The sequence below is a fragment of the Malaclemys terrapin genome, chromosome 8 (assembly GCF_027887155.1).
Source record: "Malaclemys terrapin pileata isolate rMalTer1 chromosome 8, rMalTer1.hap1, whole genome shotgun sequence".
Taxonomy (NCBI): Eukaryota; Metazoa; Chordata; order Testudines; family Emydidae; genus Malaclemys; species Malaclemys terrapin.
Genome location: NC_071512.1, coordinates 93,028,533 through 93,049,104, shown reverse-complemented (window position 1 = coordinate 93,049,104; position 20,572 = coordinate 93,028,533). Strand labels below are relative to the sequence as shown.

The following is a 20,572-nucleotide window of genomic DNA, read 5'->3' as shown; positions in this document are numbered from 1 at the left end:
TGCACTGGGGTGGATTTCACCCTTAGCTATTATATATCACCTTTTTGACATTAGAAATGGCCCCACCTTCCCCTTGATTCAGTCTAAATGTTAAGTACTTTCACTTCTTTTCACTGGCTTTTAAATTATTGCATGTAAGTATTAGCTCTGTAGGATGGATTAAGTTTTAATTTTAATATTTTGTAAAGCGTTTTGAGATTCCTCAGCATGACAAAGTGCTATAAAAGTTTAAGTTGTTCCACTACAATAGCTGAGGGCCCTATCCCCAAGTTATTTAAAATTTAAATTTAAGTACTTGTAGCAAATTGGCCATCAGTTATGAAACTGAAATTACCACTGGACCAGTGACGTAGAAGAGCTGAACCTTAAGAGTATTTGAAAATTAGTAAATTAATTTAAAAATGAATCTTAAAAATATACTAGCCATTAAGGAAGAGGAACTGAAGAAGGGATCATATCATTTATTTAGAATGTAATAAATGGGCCATGCACTTCAAGGTAGTCTGCCAATGCACATGTAAGTTATCAGGGAGCCCACCAGAGCATTGCAACGATGAATTCTTGACATCATAAATGTGTACTTACATCAGGGTGTTTAGATTCTGAAAAATACAGTATACTTTTAACCAACTGTACCATGCTCTAGGCATTTAGACTTCTTGAGGGCTTTACTCAGTCACTCTTAATCAAAGGAAAAACAATATTTACTGTGTTCTCAAATAGACAGCATTTATATATAGAACTTCTTGTACTTTGTACGGTGTAAATAGGAAAGTCTTTAGAGCTAATAAAATACATTTTGTAATACAATTCTCTATTGTTGTATTCTTACATTACTTAGTAAAATCCTAAAACATTTAAAATAAAATTTAAAATGTCTTTAGGGAGAGAGAGAAGCAGTCTGTTGAAAGGATGTGATGCAGCAGTCAGTCTTTGCCACCATTTTGTAGCTATATGAATGTAGAAAAAGGTAGTTAGTGCTCCATTACTGAATAATTATCCATCTAAATGTCAGCTGTGAACATGTGATCAGTCTTTTTATGAGCCAAAAGAATGTTCCCTTATGTCCATATTTAATTTCAGTATGGAAATACAGTACAGGCTCACCTTTCCCATTGACATCTCAATACACAAGCATTTTAGTCCTCACGGCATTTTTTCCTTTTTATGAAAAAAGGATATGTAATGCACACCTAGAGTTGTGCAGCTCTGCAGAAAATTGTTTAACACCTGCAGTACATACAGACACATTTATGTAGGAATTGATGAAAGTATTTGTCGACATCCAAATGAAAGAGCTGTTCAAAAACATAAATGCATACACAATGGGCTAGTCAATAATATTGCGTATTTTAAAAGCCCCAGCCTGTTGAATTTTTGAAAGATTCTAAAGCTGCATATAATGCTAACATCAGGTATAAAATTAATGTATTAACCTTCTGGGGTATATATTCAACAAGGCTGAGGCACAGCTTCATTATCTGCAGGCACCCACAAAATCTGCAACTGCATTTCTGTGCTCACAAGAACAAATTCCTCTTTGTTCGTTGCTTTCTAAGACATAGCAACACTGGAAACAGATGAGTCCTCCTCATCTATCAGTCTATCAAGATGTAGCCACTAGGACACAGGATTTCTATCCCATTTCCTTTTCCTCCCAGGGTGCAGGTAAGTTTCCCATGTTAAGAACACCAAAACTGGAGCACAATTATGGTTAGTATACACCAGGGGTCGGCAGCCTTTCAGAAGTGGTGTGCCGAGTCTTCATTTATTCACTCTAATTTAAGGTTTCACGTGCCAGTAATACATTTTAACGTTTTTAGAAGGTCTCTTTCTATAAGTTTATAATATATAACTAAACTATTGTTGTATGTAAAGTAAATAAGGTTTTAAAAATGTTTAAGAAGCTTCATTTAAAATTAAATTAAAATGCAGAGGCCCCCCAGACCGGTGACCAGGACCCAGGCAGTCTGAGTGCCACTGAAAATCAGCTCGCGTGCCGTCTTTGGCACACATGCCATAGGTTGCCTACACCTGGTATACACTACCCTGATTATCTAGTCATTTTGCCCGAGCCTGATTCCTGCCTAGGTTGGTGTACATACCAGTACCGCCACATCATGGAAAACAATTACCAAGGCATGAGAAATCTGCTTTTCCATGAAATGACTACTGCCATTATAGACAAATGAATCTGACTAGCAATGACCACATTCAGGGAGAGAAGGAGTAACTAGTCAAGCCCAATCTAGCTTCGCCATAAAGTGGCAAGAAGGAAGAAACTGACAGAAGGATGTGGGTAAAGTACACCAGACAGAGCTGGTTGTGGTGAGCAGATCTCCCAAGAGCTGCTTTGGAAGGACCCTTCTGAAAATTTGCCAATCAAAGGCCTAGTAAAATCCTAAAACATTTAAAATAAATGTAAAATGTCTAGGGAGAAAGAGAAGCAGTCGGTTGAAAGGATGGAATGCAGCAGTCAGTATTTGACACCATTTTGTAGCTATATGAATGCAGAAAAAGTTAGTTACGTCTCCTTTTACATATCAGCTAAAACATACAAAATTTCTCAGGTCCAGGATGGGATTTCTGGTCTCAAAAAAGGAGAGAGAGAGAGAGAGAGAGAGAGAGCGAGCGCCCCACACTAGAATTGCCAATAGCCCGGTTGTTAGGGTACTCATCTGGGCTGTGGGACATCCTTTGCTTGATTTGAAGCAGTAGCTTGAACCTGGGTCTACCACCTGGGCTACTGGCGATTCAGGGGGGGTGTCTGTGCTTCATTTTTTGGGTGAAATTTCAGAAGGTCTCAGTTTCATCCTGATGAATGGGAATGAGAAACATTTTCGAAATCTCAAAAAAACTTTCACGGGATGAGAAAAGATTTCCACTTAGCTCTAACATGGAAATTACAAACCAAGGCCCCAACTCTCTGGGCCAAGTGCTGGCCACTAGAAAGGCTACTTTCCACAATAGGGAAGAGAAAGAGAAGAATAGTGAGGGTGGCTTCAAAAGTGTCAAAGCAGAGAGCATTTAGCACTAGTTTTAGGCTTCAAGGAGAATCAAGAAGTTAACAAAAGGGACAAGGTAACTGACTTGAGGAACCGACTGGGTTACAATGGAGTAGAACTCCTCAGGAAAACCTCCTATAAACCCCTGCGAGAGTGACCTGCAATTTACAGGGCTAGCAGATATTTTTCAAAGGAATTCTGGAAGAACTGCAGAATGGAAGGGATAATGGAGATTTTGTGGAACCTCATAATAAGCAAAGAAGTATCTTTTCAGGAATTGAGATGATGAGGTCCCTGACTTAGTTTTGACAGGAGGGAATGTTCATGAAGTTAAGGCGGATAAAGGTCAAGGTGAAGGGCAGGGCTCCTAATGTCAGCGACCTTTAGTTCTAGTAAATGGAGGCCTAGACCTCAGGACAGCTAGAGGTCTGTGAAATAGGCCCACCTTGGCCACGCAAGCTATGAAAGGTACCGATCCCTTTTTGTTTTCTTCAAAACCCACCATGTCAAGGGTGGGGAATGAAGGCATAAGCTACATCCATTTCCTAGGACATGGACAAGTTATCCTGTGGCCTGGGGGTCTAGGTATTGGCTCTCTGTATCTGAAAACTAGGGAGCTGCATCTCCACATGAAGTAGTCAGCTAATGGAGGCAGGGCCAGATTAACCTTTTGTGGGCCTGCTGCCAAACATATTTGTGGGCCCCCACTGAGGCAATGGAGCATAGTGCAGAAGTCAGTCCCCAGAGCAAGGGGCCAGCCAGGGGCATGGCATGGCAGGGGCGGCCCCGCTCCGCCCAGTCCAGTGTGAAATGATTCCCAAGTATCATACAAATTTTTTCTGATTAAATCCTCTCTCCTAGCTGACCAGGCTCATAATTGTTTTCAGCTTTGTGAAATTGGTCCTATTAAAGCACCAAGTATAGAAATTACCAGTCTGGATTGTATTCTGCATGCACATCTTAAATGTTATCAAGTCATGATCACTCGTACCTAAGCTATCATTAAGTTTTAGTTCTGCGATCAGTTTCCGTCAAACTAACAAGATCTAATAAAGAATTCCCTCATGTTGGCCGCAACACTTTTAGAGTTAAGAAACATCTATAATGTTTAGAAATTCCAAGGATATTTTAGTAATTGCAGCATGAGACTTTCAAAATATGTCACTCAAATTCAAGTCCCCTATGATCACACAGTTTTTTCCCCTATACACTACAGATAAGTGCATAAGGAAGTGATCATCCTATTCCCTAGTGTGATCGGATAGTTGGCAGCAGACATCAACTAATACCCCATCTTGTACATGATCTGTTAGGGAATTGATCCATAAGCAGTCAAGATCATTTTCTTGCGAGTTATCAGTGACTCAGAATCAGGTAATGTCATTTCGGACATACAGTGCCACTCCCCTTCCCCTTTTCCCTACTTGATCCTTCCTAAATGGGTGATAATAATTGATTTTAACTTTCCATTCATGCAAATAATCCCACCAGGTTTCAGAAATACCAACTAGTTCAAATTTATGCTAGTAAATGAGCAATTCCAGGTCCTCTTGTTGTTATCCAGGCTCCTAGCGTTGCTCTTACCATAGGCAATTCAAGAATTTCTTCTCTTCATGTCCTAGGGCTTCTTGATTTCGTTCTGAGCATCTCAATTTTTTGCTGAGTGCTCACATCTTCTCTTTTACCCTTCCCTTTTGTTATTAGTTTAACACTCTTCTGAATACTCTAGTCTGCCAGTCCCCTAAGGTGGAGGCCATCCAAACTATACAGCCCGTACTCTCCACAAAAGGTGGACCAATATTCCACAAAACCAAAACCCTACACCACTTACCTAGCCAGCAGATATGTGAAAGAAAGCACAGGAGTAGAGTTAATTAACTGAACTTCTATCAGGGTGGATAAAAATCAATGATTTTTTTTTAAACAAAAAAAATCAGATTTGTTTTGATTTAAATCGGATTTTTTGATAAAATGTTTTTTGAGGAAAAAACCTAACTAAAAATAGTTTTAATTAAGATACATTATAGCTCAAAGATATCTCATCATGGAATAGGGATTACAAATTCTAATTCTAGAGCATGAGACAATATATTCATGTAATGTTTAAGAAAAGTTTTGTAAATGAGTTCCAATAGTTCATGGATTAGGGACCCAATCTTATGGGGTTCCAGGGGCTTCTGTATAGATTATTTAGGTTAATCTTTCTATCTACCCAATGGGATTCAGTGCTCAGTCTAGAAGATACCATCAGAGATGCTTAGTTTTGCAGTTCTCAAACTGTAGATTTCTGTCTCCAGAGATAACATGTTTGTTAACAGCAAAAATGTTTTTAAATAAATAAATAATATATAGAGGTGAGAAATAACAGACCTCAACCCTATTGTCTCTCTGCAAATTTGTGTAGACAGAGTCAATCCCTTACCTCTATCTAAAAGTGCAAAGTTTCAAAAAAGTTCAATGAATAGAAGATTGTTGGGGGCGGAATAGATCTGGACAAGGAGAAGAAGTCTGGAGATAAATGTGAGAAGGGAGGGACAGGCAGTAGAAACAAAAGTGAAACTGTTTGAGCAGCATATTCCAGAAGTCTTGAGGTCTTTCTGAGGATAGCCTTCATTGATTTGAATCTACCATACCATTCTCTCACTAGAAGGGAAAACCTATAATGGAAGCAGGCCGTAAAAGAGACCCAGTTTGGGTCTCATCTATCTCTGAGTTGTGAAGAATATGTATTAAGGTTATAACAACTAACAAGAATGTACTTTTATGTAGAAATCCATGATTAAATCGAGTCTTCCTGACTTCAAATCCACCGACTTTTATATCATCTTTGATCAGAGGATACCAAAGCACCTTTCAAATATTCATAAAGACTCAAAACCCCCACAAGAGAAGCACGTACTACACCCATTTTACTGACAGTTAAACTGACATATAGAAAAGGTTAAATGACTTGCCCATGCTCAGTGGTAGAACTGGGAATATAGCTCCTCTATTCTAACCACTAGATTATACTGCCTTCCAAATTATTAAAACATGATTTCTTTTATAACATTCTCAGGTAATATGCAGCAACTCCAAAATATATGTTCCCTTTAATTCAGAAAAGTAGTACACACTGTCACTTTAAATGAAAGCTGGGAGTTGGAGAGAGAGGATGGGCAAAATTTCATTGTTGGCAAAAGTTGGTTTAATTCCAGGAAGGAATGGAGTTGCCCTCACACATGCTAGTGGTTCTATATTGAACAAAGAAAAGAAAAGCCTTCTACAGGACGGTCATCATAATTACCTCAAAAGCTTACATTTATATGATAAGAGCACTAAAAATGTTGGATTTCACCATAAAATTCAAAACTCCTTAAGAGAAAAAAGAAATCAGACAAACCAGATGAGACATAAATTACTAAATCAAGACCCTGATTTAACCAATAACAAGAAATTTTTTGCAATAAGTAAAAGAGAATGTTCAACTAACCATTTGATAGACCATTTCCGAGCTTTTGTACATTATGACTTGTGGGAGATGAAAATGCACTGATTTGGCATGTTCCTGTTGTTGGTGAATATGAGCTTAAATTTTTCTTTCTGGTCTTCAAAGGTGTTGCTTCATGTGGCTAAACAAAGTTAAAAAAAAAAGAATAAATAAATATTGGTTCATAGGGAGGTCCTTCCATACCCCTTATGTAACCTTGACAATTCCAATCCCTCCCTCCAATTTCCATTCTCAGTGCTTCACAATTACAGCCTCCACACTTCCTGTTAAGACGAACTACACATTGCTCCCAGAACCAGTCAGCATACAGTGTCTTAAAATGGCCCAATTTGCTAATGTTTAATCAAGCAGTATAGGCCAAGTTGTAACCGTATTTTCAAAGAGATTCCCAATTTTCAGTGTCCCCGTTTACGAACATCCCCAAATGTACACGGAGACAGCACTTAAACATGCAAATTAAGCTGTTAGATGTCAACCTCTCAGCTTTCATACACAAGTCCAACTTGCAAGGTACCTAGAGATATAGTTGCCTAAACTGAGTGCCAAATGCTCTTTTGAGCAGGTAGTCTAAAAGTTAATTCTATTGAGAAAAATAAGTTAATTTGATGTTACTATGGCATGCACTTTCCTTTCTCACCAGGATTCGTTATGGTTAAAAATCATGGTCAGAATTTTTAGACTTTTTGTTCCACTAAAGATTTAGCTTATTTTTAACCGTTTTTATCAAGTGTTTAATTTCCTAAAAACACAAGAAAAATCAGTGTTAAGACAGCAGAGGTCAATTAAAACCAAAATTAAGTCTCTAGTTTAAAGTCATGTGATTACTAACCTAAAGGGAGTTGTGTACCAAACTAGTGGTCAATATTTTTGCAAGTGTTAGAAGAAAACACATTGACTGGAAGTCATTGGTACAGTAGAATCTCAGAGTTACAAACAGCTTGGGAATGGAGGTTCTACTGTATACATTTTGCTTCCTGGATCAGATGTTAAACTGTAACCCTGAAAAAATTGACCTACACTGCATTACCGCTACACAAGATATTAGGAATCTGCCTGTAGATCAAGGACCTAAGTTCGGATGATGATTTACATCTTACTAAGGAAGAATTAGCAGCTTCAAGTAACATCAGTAATGACTAGGTCAAAAAGGAAACACACAAAGACACCATCAAACTCCAACAGCACTAAAAAGAAAGCCTCCCACTTCATTGAAGCCAGGATTTCACCCTTGTATCCTTAGGGGTGATATAAAGCCCCTAGACACTTTCAAATGGTACAGAGACCACCAGTTTTTACCTCTGACTGAATTTTAAGTATTAAGCAACATGTGTAACAGTCAACACACAATCATATATTGACAACTTAAAAGTAAAATAAGTTACCAGCTGACCCAGTAATTGAACAAGGGGCCATAAGAATGAAACACTGAACCAACCGGAAGGCCCAGCTTCAAGATTTGCATAATATTTCCCTTCTATCTAGCAGCTTTCATACCAAAGGACCTCAAGTCACCAGGCAAGATATCTCTACTATACACATTGCTGGCATAAAAGATGGAAATGGACTTGTGTACAACAGGTGCTGGAATAGTGAAGAGAAAGGGACATTTTGGCTAAGGCCATTTTTTCCCCCATAGATATTTTACTGAAAAAGTTTTCTCATATTCAATTTTTAAGCCATTAAAAATACCACATGTAGGTATTTTACAACTTTTTCCTCTCCTTGGAAACAAGAACTTTCAGAAAAAACCTTCGCAGAAAAGCAGAATAAAAACTAAAGGTACTTTTTATCATTTTTGTTGTTTTAATTGTTACATTTCGTTTAGAAAGTTAACTTTGTTAATCCACACTTTCACAAATGTAAAAACAGCTCACAAAATAGGAAGCAGGCTTCTCTCCTGTAACTACAATGTACTGTACACCACAAAACTCAATATCTATAATCTGTGTTTTTTCTGTGTATTACTCAGAACATTTCTTCAATTTCACACATTAGTTTACAGCAACTTTACTAATCGTGTTTATAATCTCTTCAGTTAAGCACCATACATTAATGATAGAAAAAATAATTACAGGGCTATATGAATATTACACAGTTTTGACACCATAGATAAATGTAAAATCACAGTCCTCCCCATTTGTGCTCATTAAAGATCCTCTGATACTTTACGTAGTGTTCTAGCTGATTTCAACTTGATTATCTGTACCAGGGCTGTGAGTCTCGCTCCCAGCTGCAGTGTAGACATACCCTGAAAGCCCATGACCCAGCCAAGGGAGAATTCCCCAGTGCAGGAACATCCTTGCATGCACTGGCATAGGAGCTGTACCGGGGCAAGGCTGGGAGCAGGAAGGTTGTTTTGGGGGCAGGGCTGCCACACAAAAGTCTAAGGAGAAAGTACTAAGTCTAAGTTATGTATGGGGCCTCTTCAGCCCTCAAGTAGCCCAAGATCAGGAGGGCACAAAGGTGGCTTTAAGATACTTTTGCTGTTCCCTGCCTCCCCCATATTTTTAGAGAAGCGGCTACATTTCAGCAGTGGGTAGAATAACGTGTACTATCAACTAGTTAATATTTATTTATTTACATGATTCTAAATGTTTTTCAGACAAGGATACTTTCTTATGGGGAGCATCCTTGTTGTCACAAGTCTACAGAGACAATAACCATGAAAAAAAGGAGGATGGGTGTGTACCAAAATGTCTAATGGTCAATTATGTAGCAACCTGCCCATAGGAAAAGTTTCTTCCTAACTCCAGGCAATCAGTGGTTGGTTTATGACAAACACATACAGGTTTATGTCCCTATATTTTCCTCTGTGTAGCTTTTTATGAATATTCTCATTATAGGCATATTAATGTCTATTTATTTATTTATTTCTAAGTTCTTTGCCCACAGCTGTTGGTGAGGTTATGAGTTCCACAGGTTAATTATGTGCGGGGTATGAAAAAAAAATCCTTTTCAGTTTTAAATATGCCGCTTTTCAATTTCATTGACTGTCCTCTTGTTCTTGTTTTATAGGAAAGGATAAATAAGAACGCTCAATTTACCTTCCCAATAACATTCTATCCTGCCCCTCTTCTTCATCTTCTTAAATTAAACAGTCCCAATCTTTTAATCTATCTTTATATGAAAGCCTTTCCATGCCGCTCATCATTTTCACTATCTGGATATGGACCCCTTCTCTTTCTGCAATTCCTTTTTTAACAGGGTGACTAGAAATGGACAATTTCAGATGATGGAACATTGTTTTATAGAATAGCCTCATATTTTAAGTAGTGCTTTCTATCTCAGTCCTTATGCATTCTAACATTTTGTTTGCCTTTTTTTTTTTTTTTTTTGACCGCCTTTGCAGACTGAGCTGAAGTTTTCACTGAACTACCCACAGTGATACACAGGGTTTTTTTCTGAGCAGTTACTGTTAGTTTATAATACAGCAATTTTTATGAGTTGATCTAATTCATTCTTCCAGTTTGCATGATCTTGTATATATTAACACTGAATTTTGATTTGGTGCTCATTCATCTAGCTTTCCTATATACCTCTGAATTACTCAATCTTCTCCATTGTTTTGAGTAGCCTAAATAATTTTGTATCATCTGCAGATTTAATAATTTTATATCATCTTTGCATCCTTTATTTCCAGTTTATTAATATTTTAACACACACCCCCCGTCCTAGTAGGAAACCTTAGGCTCCCCTACTGCTAACCTTTTGCCACATTAAGATGAACTGAGCCCATTACTGCCAGTAAAGACAGTTTTTCAGAGAAATGTTAGTTACAAAACGCTATCAATGGTACATTAGGCATCTAACCTACAACCACTCTGTTTTGCAATACGGAGATCCTGTGCATCCCCACTGAAGCCTCAAGGGGCCCTCTCTGTTTAACCTTGAATGCCTGACATTACAGCCACCATATTTCTGGACATGAAGGAAGCCTCCTTTGAGCATCTACCTGGGAAGAGAGTTACTGTAGCACACAACCTCTGTGGCAATCAGCGTAATACCTCTGTGGCAATCAGAGTTTCTCTTCAGCTGGGCAAATCCTTATGATGTCATATCAATATTACACAGTTTTAACCACTCATTCCTGACTTTTATATACAGAAGCAGAGGTCACATCAGGTGAGGGCATATTGGGAGACGTTTGGCATTTTGTGGCCATAGAGATGGCCCCGGGAAACAAAGGAGAAGCAGCAGTATGGGATGGGGATGCAATCTGTGCAAGAGGAGAGGTGCCATATAAATGAAAACTTTATTGTATAGTCACATTACACTTGATAGCCCCCCAATATAGAAATGACTTCAAGTGAATATTTTAACTCATCATATTCTGAAAAGCTGATGTAAACAAGGGCTTTTATTATAGTCATTTTGCTGCAAAAGAAGAGTCTAGTCTGAAATGCAATTCTTCTCTGTTGAAACACTTTTGTTCCCATCTCAGAAAAATAACAGCTTTAGGGTAGAAAAAAACTGTGTTTAATTTCAGGCTGGACCACTCAACCACAAAAATGCTACTCCGACCCAAGAAACAGATGCAAAATTACAGTCACAGCTGCATTCTGCGCAGAACAAGTTGGGTAATGGTACACTAAACTGCTAATTAAATTGCTAATGATTTTTTTTAGTGCCACTGCGGTATTTTGCCACCTTTATTTAAATAAAAAAGTATCCAGCAAATTTTTAAAATTGCAAGTTTCTATTTTGCTAAATACCAGTGAGACTTCTAAATAGGTATCACATATAAACAAATCTCTCTAAAATGACATAGCCATGTGGAGATTTACCGGAGGCTCATTTACTGACCAGCTATTTTTTCTAATATACTTTTCCACTAATTTTCCTTCCCTTTAAGGCTACCATCCTCATGAACTCCTCCGTGTTAGTGTTTGCAGCAACACCCACTGTTGGTACGGGTAGATAATAAACCGACATATGTCATGACATGCTGGCACTGGGAATATACAATGGCTGCATTTACAAAAAATAATAGCAACAGTACAATTTTATTTTTATTGTGATAACTGTGGTGAAATTTATTGCAGCGTTAGTATTTTATTGTTTCATTATGCCAGATTAGCTGAGGGATGTAATTATATCCTTGACATAAAAATGCTCTTAATGTTTTCATTTCAATTTTGCAGCTTATAATATGAAGATTATAGCATTATCATAATTCCATATTGTTACATGTACAATTAGATGGCAGAACATTTGCTTCCACAATTATGGAGCTAATTTCTAATAAATGCTTTCAACAAGGTTCCTAATTCATTCAGCTCTTGGACAAGTAGTGAAGGTAACCAAAAATATGCCTATTTCTCCAGTTATAGCCAATTTCTTCATGCAGATAAATACTTCACTTATTGACAGGAAATGTATACAAAAAACAATAATTTCATGCCAAAGATTTTTAGTAATCACTTCTTCTCCTTAGTGAGACTTTTGTAGACTGTCAGCCAACCTGCTATAACATAACCCTAATGAAATGCTGTGTATTTATGTAAATTCCATTAATTTCAATCACAAAACTGAAAACAGTACTTACGTTCTCTTTTGCAAGGGTCTCCAACTTCAGTGCTCTCTTAACTCTGCAAGAGAAAGACAGACAAGTTTTACACTCCTTCAAATACAAAATGTCTAGTAATAAGATCCATTATCTGTGGTCTTAAAAGAATTATATTTTCTAATGATGAATACATTAAATCTTCTACGCATTAAATGCTACTTTAGGGAAAGTAATTTCAGATACAGCAAATTTATTAACTAATTCAAAGAACATGGGACAAAAAGGTTGTTTTTTTGGAAGCTGGAACACAAGTGTTTGTACTAAAAAACATCCACCTCTCCACTATTTACCAGTTCAAACCAAGATTATATATTAAAAAACAGGTATTAGTCTCTTTCAAACAAAATGCCAATAATTAAAATAACTATACACAAGTGCACTCCAACTTACATACCTTCTGGGTAGATGTTATAATTATTTTGCCATTAGTAGAAATAATGTATTAAGTATTTAAACATGGATACAGCAAGGTGAAAAAGGTAGTTCTTCCCATCATTTTAGCTCTTAACATGATTCAATGCTGCCAGACTATGACTTAACTGGGGAACAGATGCTCTATGTCTTTACAAGTCCCCAAACCATAAGAAACTATTTTCTAGTCTTCTTCACTATACTGATTCAGGAACATGCCAAACTCTCTCTGCAAAATTTGCTCTGCTGAACTGGATGCCCAGCTGTTAATGACAACACTAGGAAAGGAAAGCTGAATATTTATAATTCTTATATCGTACAGCTGTCTTCTAAAGAGCAGTCATCAAAATTTTATTGAATGCAGGCTAAATACTCAAAGGAAAGAAAGGTCAACATAAATTAAGACTATTTTACCCAGAGACAACTGCAACTTAAGTGCTTTCTTAAATCTTAAACAATAGCTTAAAGCATTATATAAAGTAACTAGAAAATTATAAAAATCTTTATAAAGTCATTTTATAAGAACTTTACTCATTCATTTCAGATTAAACAAGCTTTGGAAAATGCACTTTACTTCAAAATGTAACTGCACAGATTTCACCTTGTAGAAGATTGTTTTGACTCATTAGCAAGTAAGATGACCTCATTTAAAATATACCCTTGTTTAGAGTGTGCTACTGTTTGAGTTTCAAATGCAAAAGCATCCAAAAAAAATGAATTAAAAATGCATCTTGAAATATTATTCATGTAATATTATTGTATGAGATAACACTGGTTTACAATTATCTGTATTTTAAAAAAGATAATAGAAAAATACTATATTAAAAAAAGCCAAACATGTAAGATTTACAGTTTCTATATTAAAAAAACAACAACAAATTTTTGCCAAGGGACAGTCAAAGGTGTAACAGTTTGATGGAATTCTTTACAACGTGTGTGGGGTTTTTTGTTTTTGTTTTAATATAGTGACCCATGTTGCTTAAGGAATGCAGACTCCATTATATCTTCAACCCCAGTGGCAGCAGAAAAACATTATATACATTAATACATTCTCTCAGTTAGGGTGCTCTGGGGGCCAATGTATTTGCATGTTATACTAAGGCATCCCTTCCAGCCCTACATTTCTGATTCTATGTTATGATGGAAGTTTTTATGATGAACTTCAAAAGGAGCTGGAAGCCAAAGTACAGCAGAATCTGGACTTGAGGTAGCTTTATGATGAGGGCAAATGAAAAACTGCATGGAAATCCTAAATTATAGGGATTTGGGAAATTTCTTGGAGAAAAAGTTGTGGAATAGTCAGCCCCATGTTATTTAAAATCTGTCAGATATTGTGTAAAACAAGAGTTCTAGTTGGCCCAAATTTGCCTCTGTTGGCCTGTGGAACCTCTATAAGCCCCTTGAGCTATGCAGCTTTAGAGGCAGATTCTCAGGTAAGTACTTCTACATCAGAAGAGGCTGCGTAATGCCTTCTGTGATCATCTAAGCCTTGCATTTTCCAGTGAAAGCATTAGATTCTATCCCACCTGAGAGTATCCCCTCTGATGCCCTAACGAAGGGCAGGTAAATCACTAATCAACTATAATTCAGACAGGATCATGTAACACTGGGGGTCTTAAAGTCCAAACCACTGTCCTTGGCTAAAAGCTCTGAAACAAAGTTCATTTGGGAAATTAAAAAGGAGCCCCACTGGGCCACAGGTATCTCCCTCCCTCCCATGTACATTCAAAAAGATGCCTATGGGGGAGAGGAGAGAAAGCTCAACACAATCTAAACCGTGGAAATGAGAACCCCACACTACTTTATGATATAGAGGGCGGTAGCATCACCTCCATTAGTTCCAACTCTCTTCCTGCCGTGGCTGGACAAAGTTACTACAGCACCAGGACAGTAGTAAATGTCACAGTCTGCACAAGTAGGGAAGAGGAAGGAAAAACCAAGCACATGAAGCTACAGTGTACAAGAGCTTATTTACCTGAGACCCCTACCCTCAAGTTGATCCAAAATCTCCAGGGACAGAGTTCATTTTGTTTTCTTAATTGTGCACTGCAGATGGTGTTGAATGTTTATGTAAGTATATACATACTGGTAATTGGTACTTTACACATAATATTTACCAATCTAAAAAAAAGTTATAACTATAGTTTGTTACAACATATTGGAAAATCCCTTTAGGCCAGATTGAGAGTCTCTTGCTAACACTGGTGAGCATTTACTTACAAAATACTCCTATTTACTTCAGTGAAAATATTCATGTGAGTAACTGCTCATCAGAGAGAGTATGGGTTTCACCATCTAGCCCTTGGTAAGGACGTGAGATTTTAGTCTCCTGGTACACTAAGATTTTTTTTTAAAAACTTTGCATGTATTTAAGCAAATTATAAATGAAATAAATTGAAGATGAGTGAGGAAAGGTATTTGCATGAGGTGGTAATAAATGAAGTAGTATATGGCATGATGAAGTGGCTGTATTGCTTAATGGAACATTTATTCTGAGGAAATCACAATGCATTTTTGGGTGTTATATAGACTCCATTGACACACACTTTCAACCTTACTATTGTCTAACTCACTTTATAGAAAGACATTAAGTTTTACAAAAACGTGGTATGGTAGGTGATTAGTATTGCAGGGAACTAAGTATAAAGAGGTCACACAGGAGGTCACTGATTGAATCACAAACCTCAAATCCCACTATATCAGTGGTTCTCAACTTATTTATCATTGTGGGCTGCATATGCAGGGCTGGGCAGCTGCCTGACCCCAACCCTGGAGCTTGCGGGGCCAGGCGGCTGCCCAGATGCAACCATGCTGGGCAGTTGGGAACTCCGCGGGCTGGCCTTTAGCATACAGCTGAGGTGGGCCGCAGCTGTGTGCTAATTAGGCCGTGGGTTGAGAACCACTGCACTATACCATAATCCTATTCTAAGTAATGACAGCATGAAGACTTTAATAAGGAAGTTATATTTTTAGTGTGAATACACCTCTCTCATTGTTAGTGGAAATACAAGAACATACACTCAAAAGAATCTTTTATTTAGTTTCCACCCTGAATACCAGTGTGAAAACAGCATTTAAACTGAGGAAATCTGTATTTCATCTTTTTATACAAATGTGGGTTATAAAATTTTCACCCCAATGCATTCTGATGTCACAGTAAGACAACATAATAAAACTTCACAATGTTTTTAGTTGTAATTGACTTTTCAATTGGCCACATTGCTAAAATCTCTATTTGGCTCTTAGTAGAGAAATAACTAGATGGTATTTACATATAGAGAAACAGGAAGAACTAAAGGGGAAAATGGCATATCAGCTGGGAAAGCTTGAAGAAAAAATATTACTATTTTCCAGGTTCAAACTGAAATGTAAAAGACAACGTGGAAGAAATAAAATGAGGAATGCACTCAAGTACTGCAATCCAAGGCTAGTAAATTTCATAAGAAGTTTAGAAAGATTATTGTCTGAGATCGCAAATTATTTAAGCCACACTTGTCTTCTTTCAGGTTCTAGAATAGAATCATAATTTGGACTTGAAGAAACCTACTTCCAGTGGTCAACAGGAAGCTTTGACTTGACTAACAAATGTTGGGGCCTAAGTCATCAATTACTGAAGAATTTAAGCTTTCATTAAATATAAAATATCTAAAGAAAATCTATAGTTGCTAAAATAACTATCTGTGATCAGACTGTGAATGCTTGCAGTGTTGTCTGCCCAAGTCTGCAAGCAGACTGCTGTAGGGCTTCTATTGCTACTCACAGCCTTGCTAAGCAGCAGTGAAATTAACAAGACTTGATTCACTTTCTCCACTGGTATTCAGAATCCTCTGCTGTTGGTTGGGAAGTTACCAACAACAGGAGAAGCAGGAACTAGAACGACTCAAACAGAAAGAATGTAGAAAAAAAATCTGTGGAAGCAAAGTATAGTGGAGATCAACCCTTATAATGGCAGCTAGGAAGAGCCCAGAACAGCTGTCCACTAGAACCTGAAGTACCAATAGTGGGTGTTAAAGCCCAACAGCTACCACATCTCAAGCAGCTGCTGTCATTTTCTCACTTTCATGGGCATGAAGAAGTCACATGCACTTTACCACCGTGTTCTTCTACATCACCATTTATCCAAGGATTAATCATGCAATAGAACACATTTCGGAGGTAGATAAGTAGCAGCTTCATCTGCGGTACAAAGAAGTTAACTGACTCGCCCAAGGTGACTTGGTGAGAAGACTGGTAATAAAACTCCCCTACTAAAATAACTTTGCCTTAAAAAAATAATCGCTGTTGGGTTAACATTATATACAAAACTGATATTTGTAGGAAAACATCAGTCAAATAAAAATTCAGAGATTCCTTTTTGTTGTGGTAGAATTAACTATGTTTTAAATCTGCTCCACATTGACACGAATCAAAATCTCCTTTTCCACCCCTGCTACTGTGCAGTGAGATGGGGGCTAGTAGCAGTCCTCATGGCTGAATTTTGGTGGCACTCTATGTAGAAACACTTAACATTTTCAAACTGGGGTAGCTTAACTTTAAGCCCTTAAATAGTAACCTGCTTCTCAGAGGGGCTGAGGACTCACTTAACTGCTGGGGATGCTACAGGGAATGACCACTTATTTAGGTGCCGAACTTTAAGGCACCCAACTTTGAAAGGGTCTTCACACACACTGGCATCTGTGAGGGGCTCAGCGACTCTAGGGGAACCCTCCCCCCAAAGGGGCAGCTTATTTAGCTGGTAACTTTAAGCAGCCAGGTTTGAAAGTTTTGGCCACAGCCTGTACAGCCCTTTCCAAGCTGACGTGCAGATGGAAGGGACTTAAGGCTCGAGTTCAAGTCAGCGTTCGTGTCTCCCAGCTTTCCCCCCCCAGCTCTTGTCCCCTCCCGCCCCCAACTCCTGCCCCCCAGCTCTTGTCCCCTCGCCCCCAGATCCTGTCCCCCAGCTCTTGTCCCCTCCGGCCCCCAACTCCTGCCCCCGCCAGCGCCTGCCCCGCAGCTCTGCCCCGTTGCCCCCAACACCTGCCCCCTTCTCACCACCAATACCCCCGGGCCGGCTGCCCTGCCCTACCCTACCCCCCTGCCCGCTACCTACGGCATGATGGCAGCGCTGGGAGCCGCTCCTGCACCTCCGGGGCTTCTCGGTTCCCGCCCGCCGTGCACCACCCAAACCCCACCGGTTGGAAACATTATCCAGAGGAGGCGGCCGGTTCCGTTCAGCCCGGGGGCGGCCCGTACCCGACGCACCGAGGCGGAGGGCGCACGGCGGCGGGCCCGGGCCGGGGCAAGGGACGAAAAAAGGATCCCCCCCCCCCAGGTCAGCACAGGAGGGGTCACTGCATCCCCTCCGCTTTCCTTCTGCCCCTTCCCATGCACGGCCTCTGTGGGAGCCCCCGGCCCTTCTCGCTCCCGTTTAGGGGCTGGGCATGTGCGTTTACAAAGCAAATCGGGAGACGGGAGCAAAATCCCCTCAGCTGGAAAGAGACCGCGTCCGCCAGTGCCCCTTGGCAACAGCCTCAGTCCCCCGGGTGCTGCTAGTGCAGGGGCTCTCAGGGGGTCACGAGCTTATTCCATGGGGGTCACGGTCTGTCAGCCTCCACCCCAAACCCTGCTTTGGGGTGAGGGATAGCTCAGTGGTTTGAGCATTGGCTTGCTAACCCCAGGGTTTGTGAGTTCAATCCTTGAGGGGGGCCACTTAGGGGTCTGGGGTAAAAATATGGGGATTGGTCCTGCTTTGAGCAGGGGGTTGGACTAGATGACCTCCTGAGGTCCCTTCTAACCCTGATATTCTATGATCCAGCATTTATAATGGTGTTAAATATCCAAAAAAGTGGTTTTGTTTTTATTTATTTATTAGAGGGGGTTGCACTCAAAGGCTTGCTATGTGAAAGGGGTCACCACCAATACAAAAGTTTGAGACCCACTGTCCTAGTGGTTTAGAGCTCGTCAGTGAAACACTGGGGCTGGTGGGATGTAATCTGGAGGGTTAAATTGCCCTAAACTAGGTTTGAAATCTCACTGAAACACACAGAATCAGGATTCTGTGGGCAGAAGGGGCGATGTTTAGGAAGTGACTTAAAATAATGTGGTGACAGAGAGAGAGCTTGTTGTTTCCAAAGGAGTGAGACCTGGTAGGTTTGCCTTTCCTATGATGAAATGGTAGAAACTAGAATTTTGATTACAGAACTCATCATAGAAATGTAGGGCTGGAAAAGGCTTGTAGAGGTCATCTAGCCCTGATGCAGAAAAAAGTAAACCTAGACCATCCCTGACAGGTGTTTGTCCAACCTGTTCTTAAAAACCTCCAGGGATGGGGACGCCACAACCTCCCTTGGAAGCCTATTCCAATGCTTAACTACCCTTGTAATTAGAAAGTTTATCCTAATAGTCAACCTAAATCTCGCTTGCTGCAGATTAAACTGATTACTGCTTGTCCAACCTTCCGTGGATCTGGAGGACAATTAATCACAATCTCAGTGGTTTGAGCATTAGCCTGCTAAACCCTGGGTTGCAAGTTCAATCCTTGAGGGGGCCATTTAGGGAATTGGGGTAAAAATCTGTCTGGGGATGGGTCCTGCTTTGAGCAGGGGTTTGGACTAGATGACCTCCTGAGGTCCCTTCCAACCCTAATATTCTATGATTCTTTGTAACAGCCCTTAACATAGTTGAAGACTGTTATCAGCTCCCACCTCAGTCTTCTTTTCTCAAGAACCTTGGGGAGAACTGTTAGGTCATCTAGTCTCTCTCCTTTCCTCTGATGCACAGTTTTTCCTTACTGTATATATATGTTAGTGCTTCATCATCTGTCCAGTTGAGATTTTAATGACTCAAGCTGTGGAGCTTCCACCAGTTCCCTTGGAAAACTATTGCACACTAGACTTCAAATAACATTGGCAGCACCTTTGTGCTGCACAAATTGGCAGCACCACCTGCTACACAAATAATAAATCGGTTGGTAATGAGTGGGCTGAGGGGCATAAACAACAGTTCATATTTTATAAAGCTAGTTACTGGAAAATTAACATTTATTCTCCTTTTCCTCCTTGACTTTAACCCACTTCCATTTTGTGAGTGTAACACTGGTGCTTAATTATAGTGACACCCGTTTGCAGTACCAGACTGCATCACTGTGTCTCTGTGGGGTCCTTCTAATGCCAGTGTAATATGAAAGTGTCAGGCAGGCGGTCTGTGTATTATAAATAGGGTACTTCATCCATGATAAGCGATTATTATCTTTCTTTCCCAAGTGAAAAAGACCTATATAACTCAGGAAAGTGCGAGTGATTTAGCCCTCCTGAGTAAGAATCCAATGAGTCCTGAAGGGGACCCTACCTATGCGGTTATCTTGTTGTTCAACTTGAGATATTCAATTTATTATACGGGAATATATTTTCAGAAGTCAACGCTGGATAAAATAATGTTAGAGGCTGTTAGGCCAACAGTACAGCACAATTTAGTGTGCCTCTGTGATGGCCTTCTAAAAACCTTAATCACCTTTGGTAAAGAAGAAAACCACTGTTAAAGTTCACTGCTGTTTATGAGCAAAACGTGTTATTGTCTTGAATTATTTCAATTATTGAAAAAAAATCTGGATTTTCCCCCACTCTGTTTTGTGCAGTTTTGTGGTGGTATTGTTGTAGTTTAAGGTCCTAAATGCTGCAAACGCTTATACCATGCTTAATTTTAAGCATTCGAATAGTTCCATTGATTTGAATGGATATGCTTAATTTTATGTGTTTGAAGGATAGATGTGTAAAATTTTGACAGTGTTTCCACTGTTAGACATGCTTTTAAAGAAATTATAGCTAGGAAAAAAATTCTTCTGAATATGGGCTTTAAACCAGAGAAATTCCTAGAGGCTTAATTCTAATTTTGGCTAAGGATGCATCACCTCACATGGTATCTTGGAAAATTTGCTACTGTGTTTGCATTCAGTGTAGATAAATAAATAATAATGAATATTACTTAGCACTTACATAGTTTAAATTCATGAATATCAAAGCACTTTACAAAGGCAGTTAAGTAGCATTATCCCCATTTTACAACAGAGAAACAGATTCAAAGAGAGTTTAATTGAATCTGTGCATGAGGGGACAGAACAGAGAC

At 39.1% G+C, this 20,572-nt stretch overlaps 2 protein-coding genes across 3 annotated transcripts in view; one reads left to right on the top strand and one right to left on the bottom strand.

Moving 5' to 3' along the window:
• Window positions 1-17,656, bottom strand: part of ITGB3BP (integrin subunit beta 3 binding protein) — a 49,799-nt gene extending 32,143 nt beyond the window's left edge. For both annotated transcript variants that reach the window (XM_054037111.1, XM_054037110.1), the window contains exons 1-3: window positions 17,562-17,656; window positions 12,041-12,083; window positions 6,478-6,616 (exon numbers count right to left, since the gene is read on the bottom strand). In XM_054037111.1, the coding sequence (XP_053893086.1) occupies window positions 6,478-6,616; window positions 12,041-12,083; window positions 17,562-17,656 (277 nt within the window). The remainder of the gene's footprint in view (window positions 1-6,477; window positions 6,617-12,040; window positions 12,084-17,561) is intronic.
• A 66-nt stretch (window positions 17,657-17,722) lies between these two features.
• The window catches only part of EFCAB7 (EF-hand calcium binding domain 7), a 44,361-nt gene continuing 41,511 nt past the window's right edge, over window positions 17,723-20,572 (top strand). Inside the window, exon 1 of the mRNA XM_054037108.1 lies at window positions 17,723-17,783. The gene's annotated coding sequence lies outside the window, so the exon portion shown is untranslated. The remainder of the gene's footprint in view (window positions 17,784-20,572) is intronic.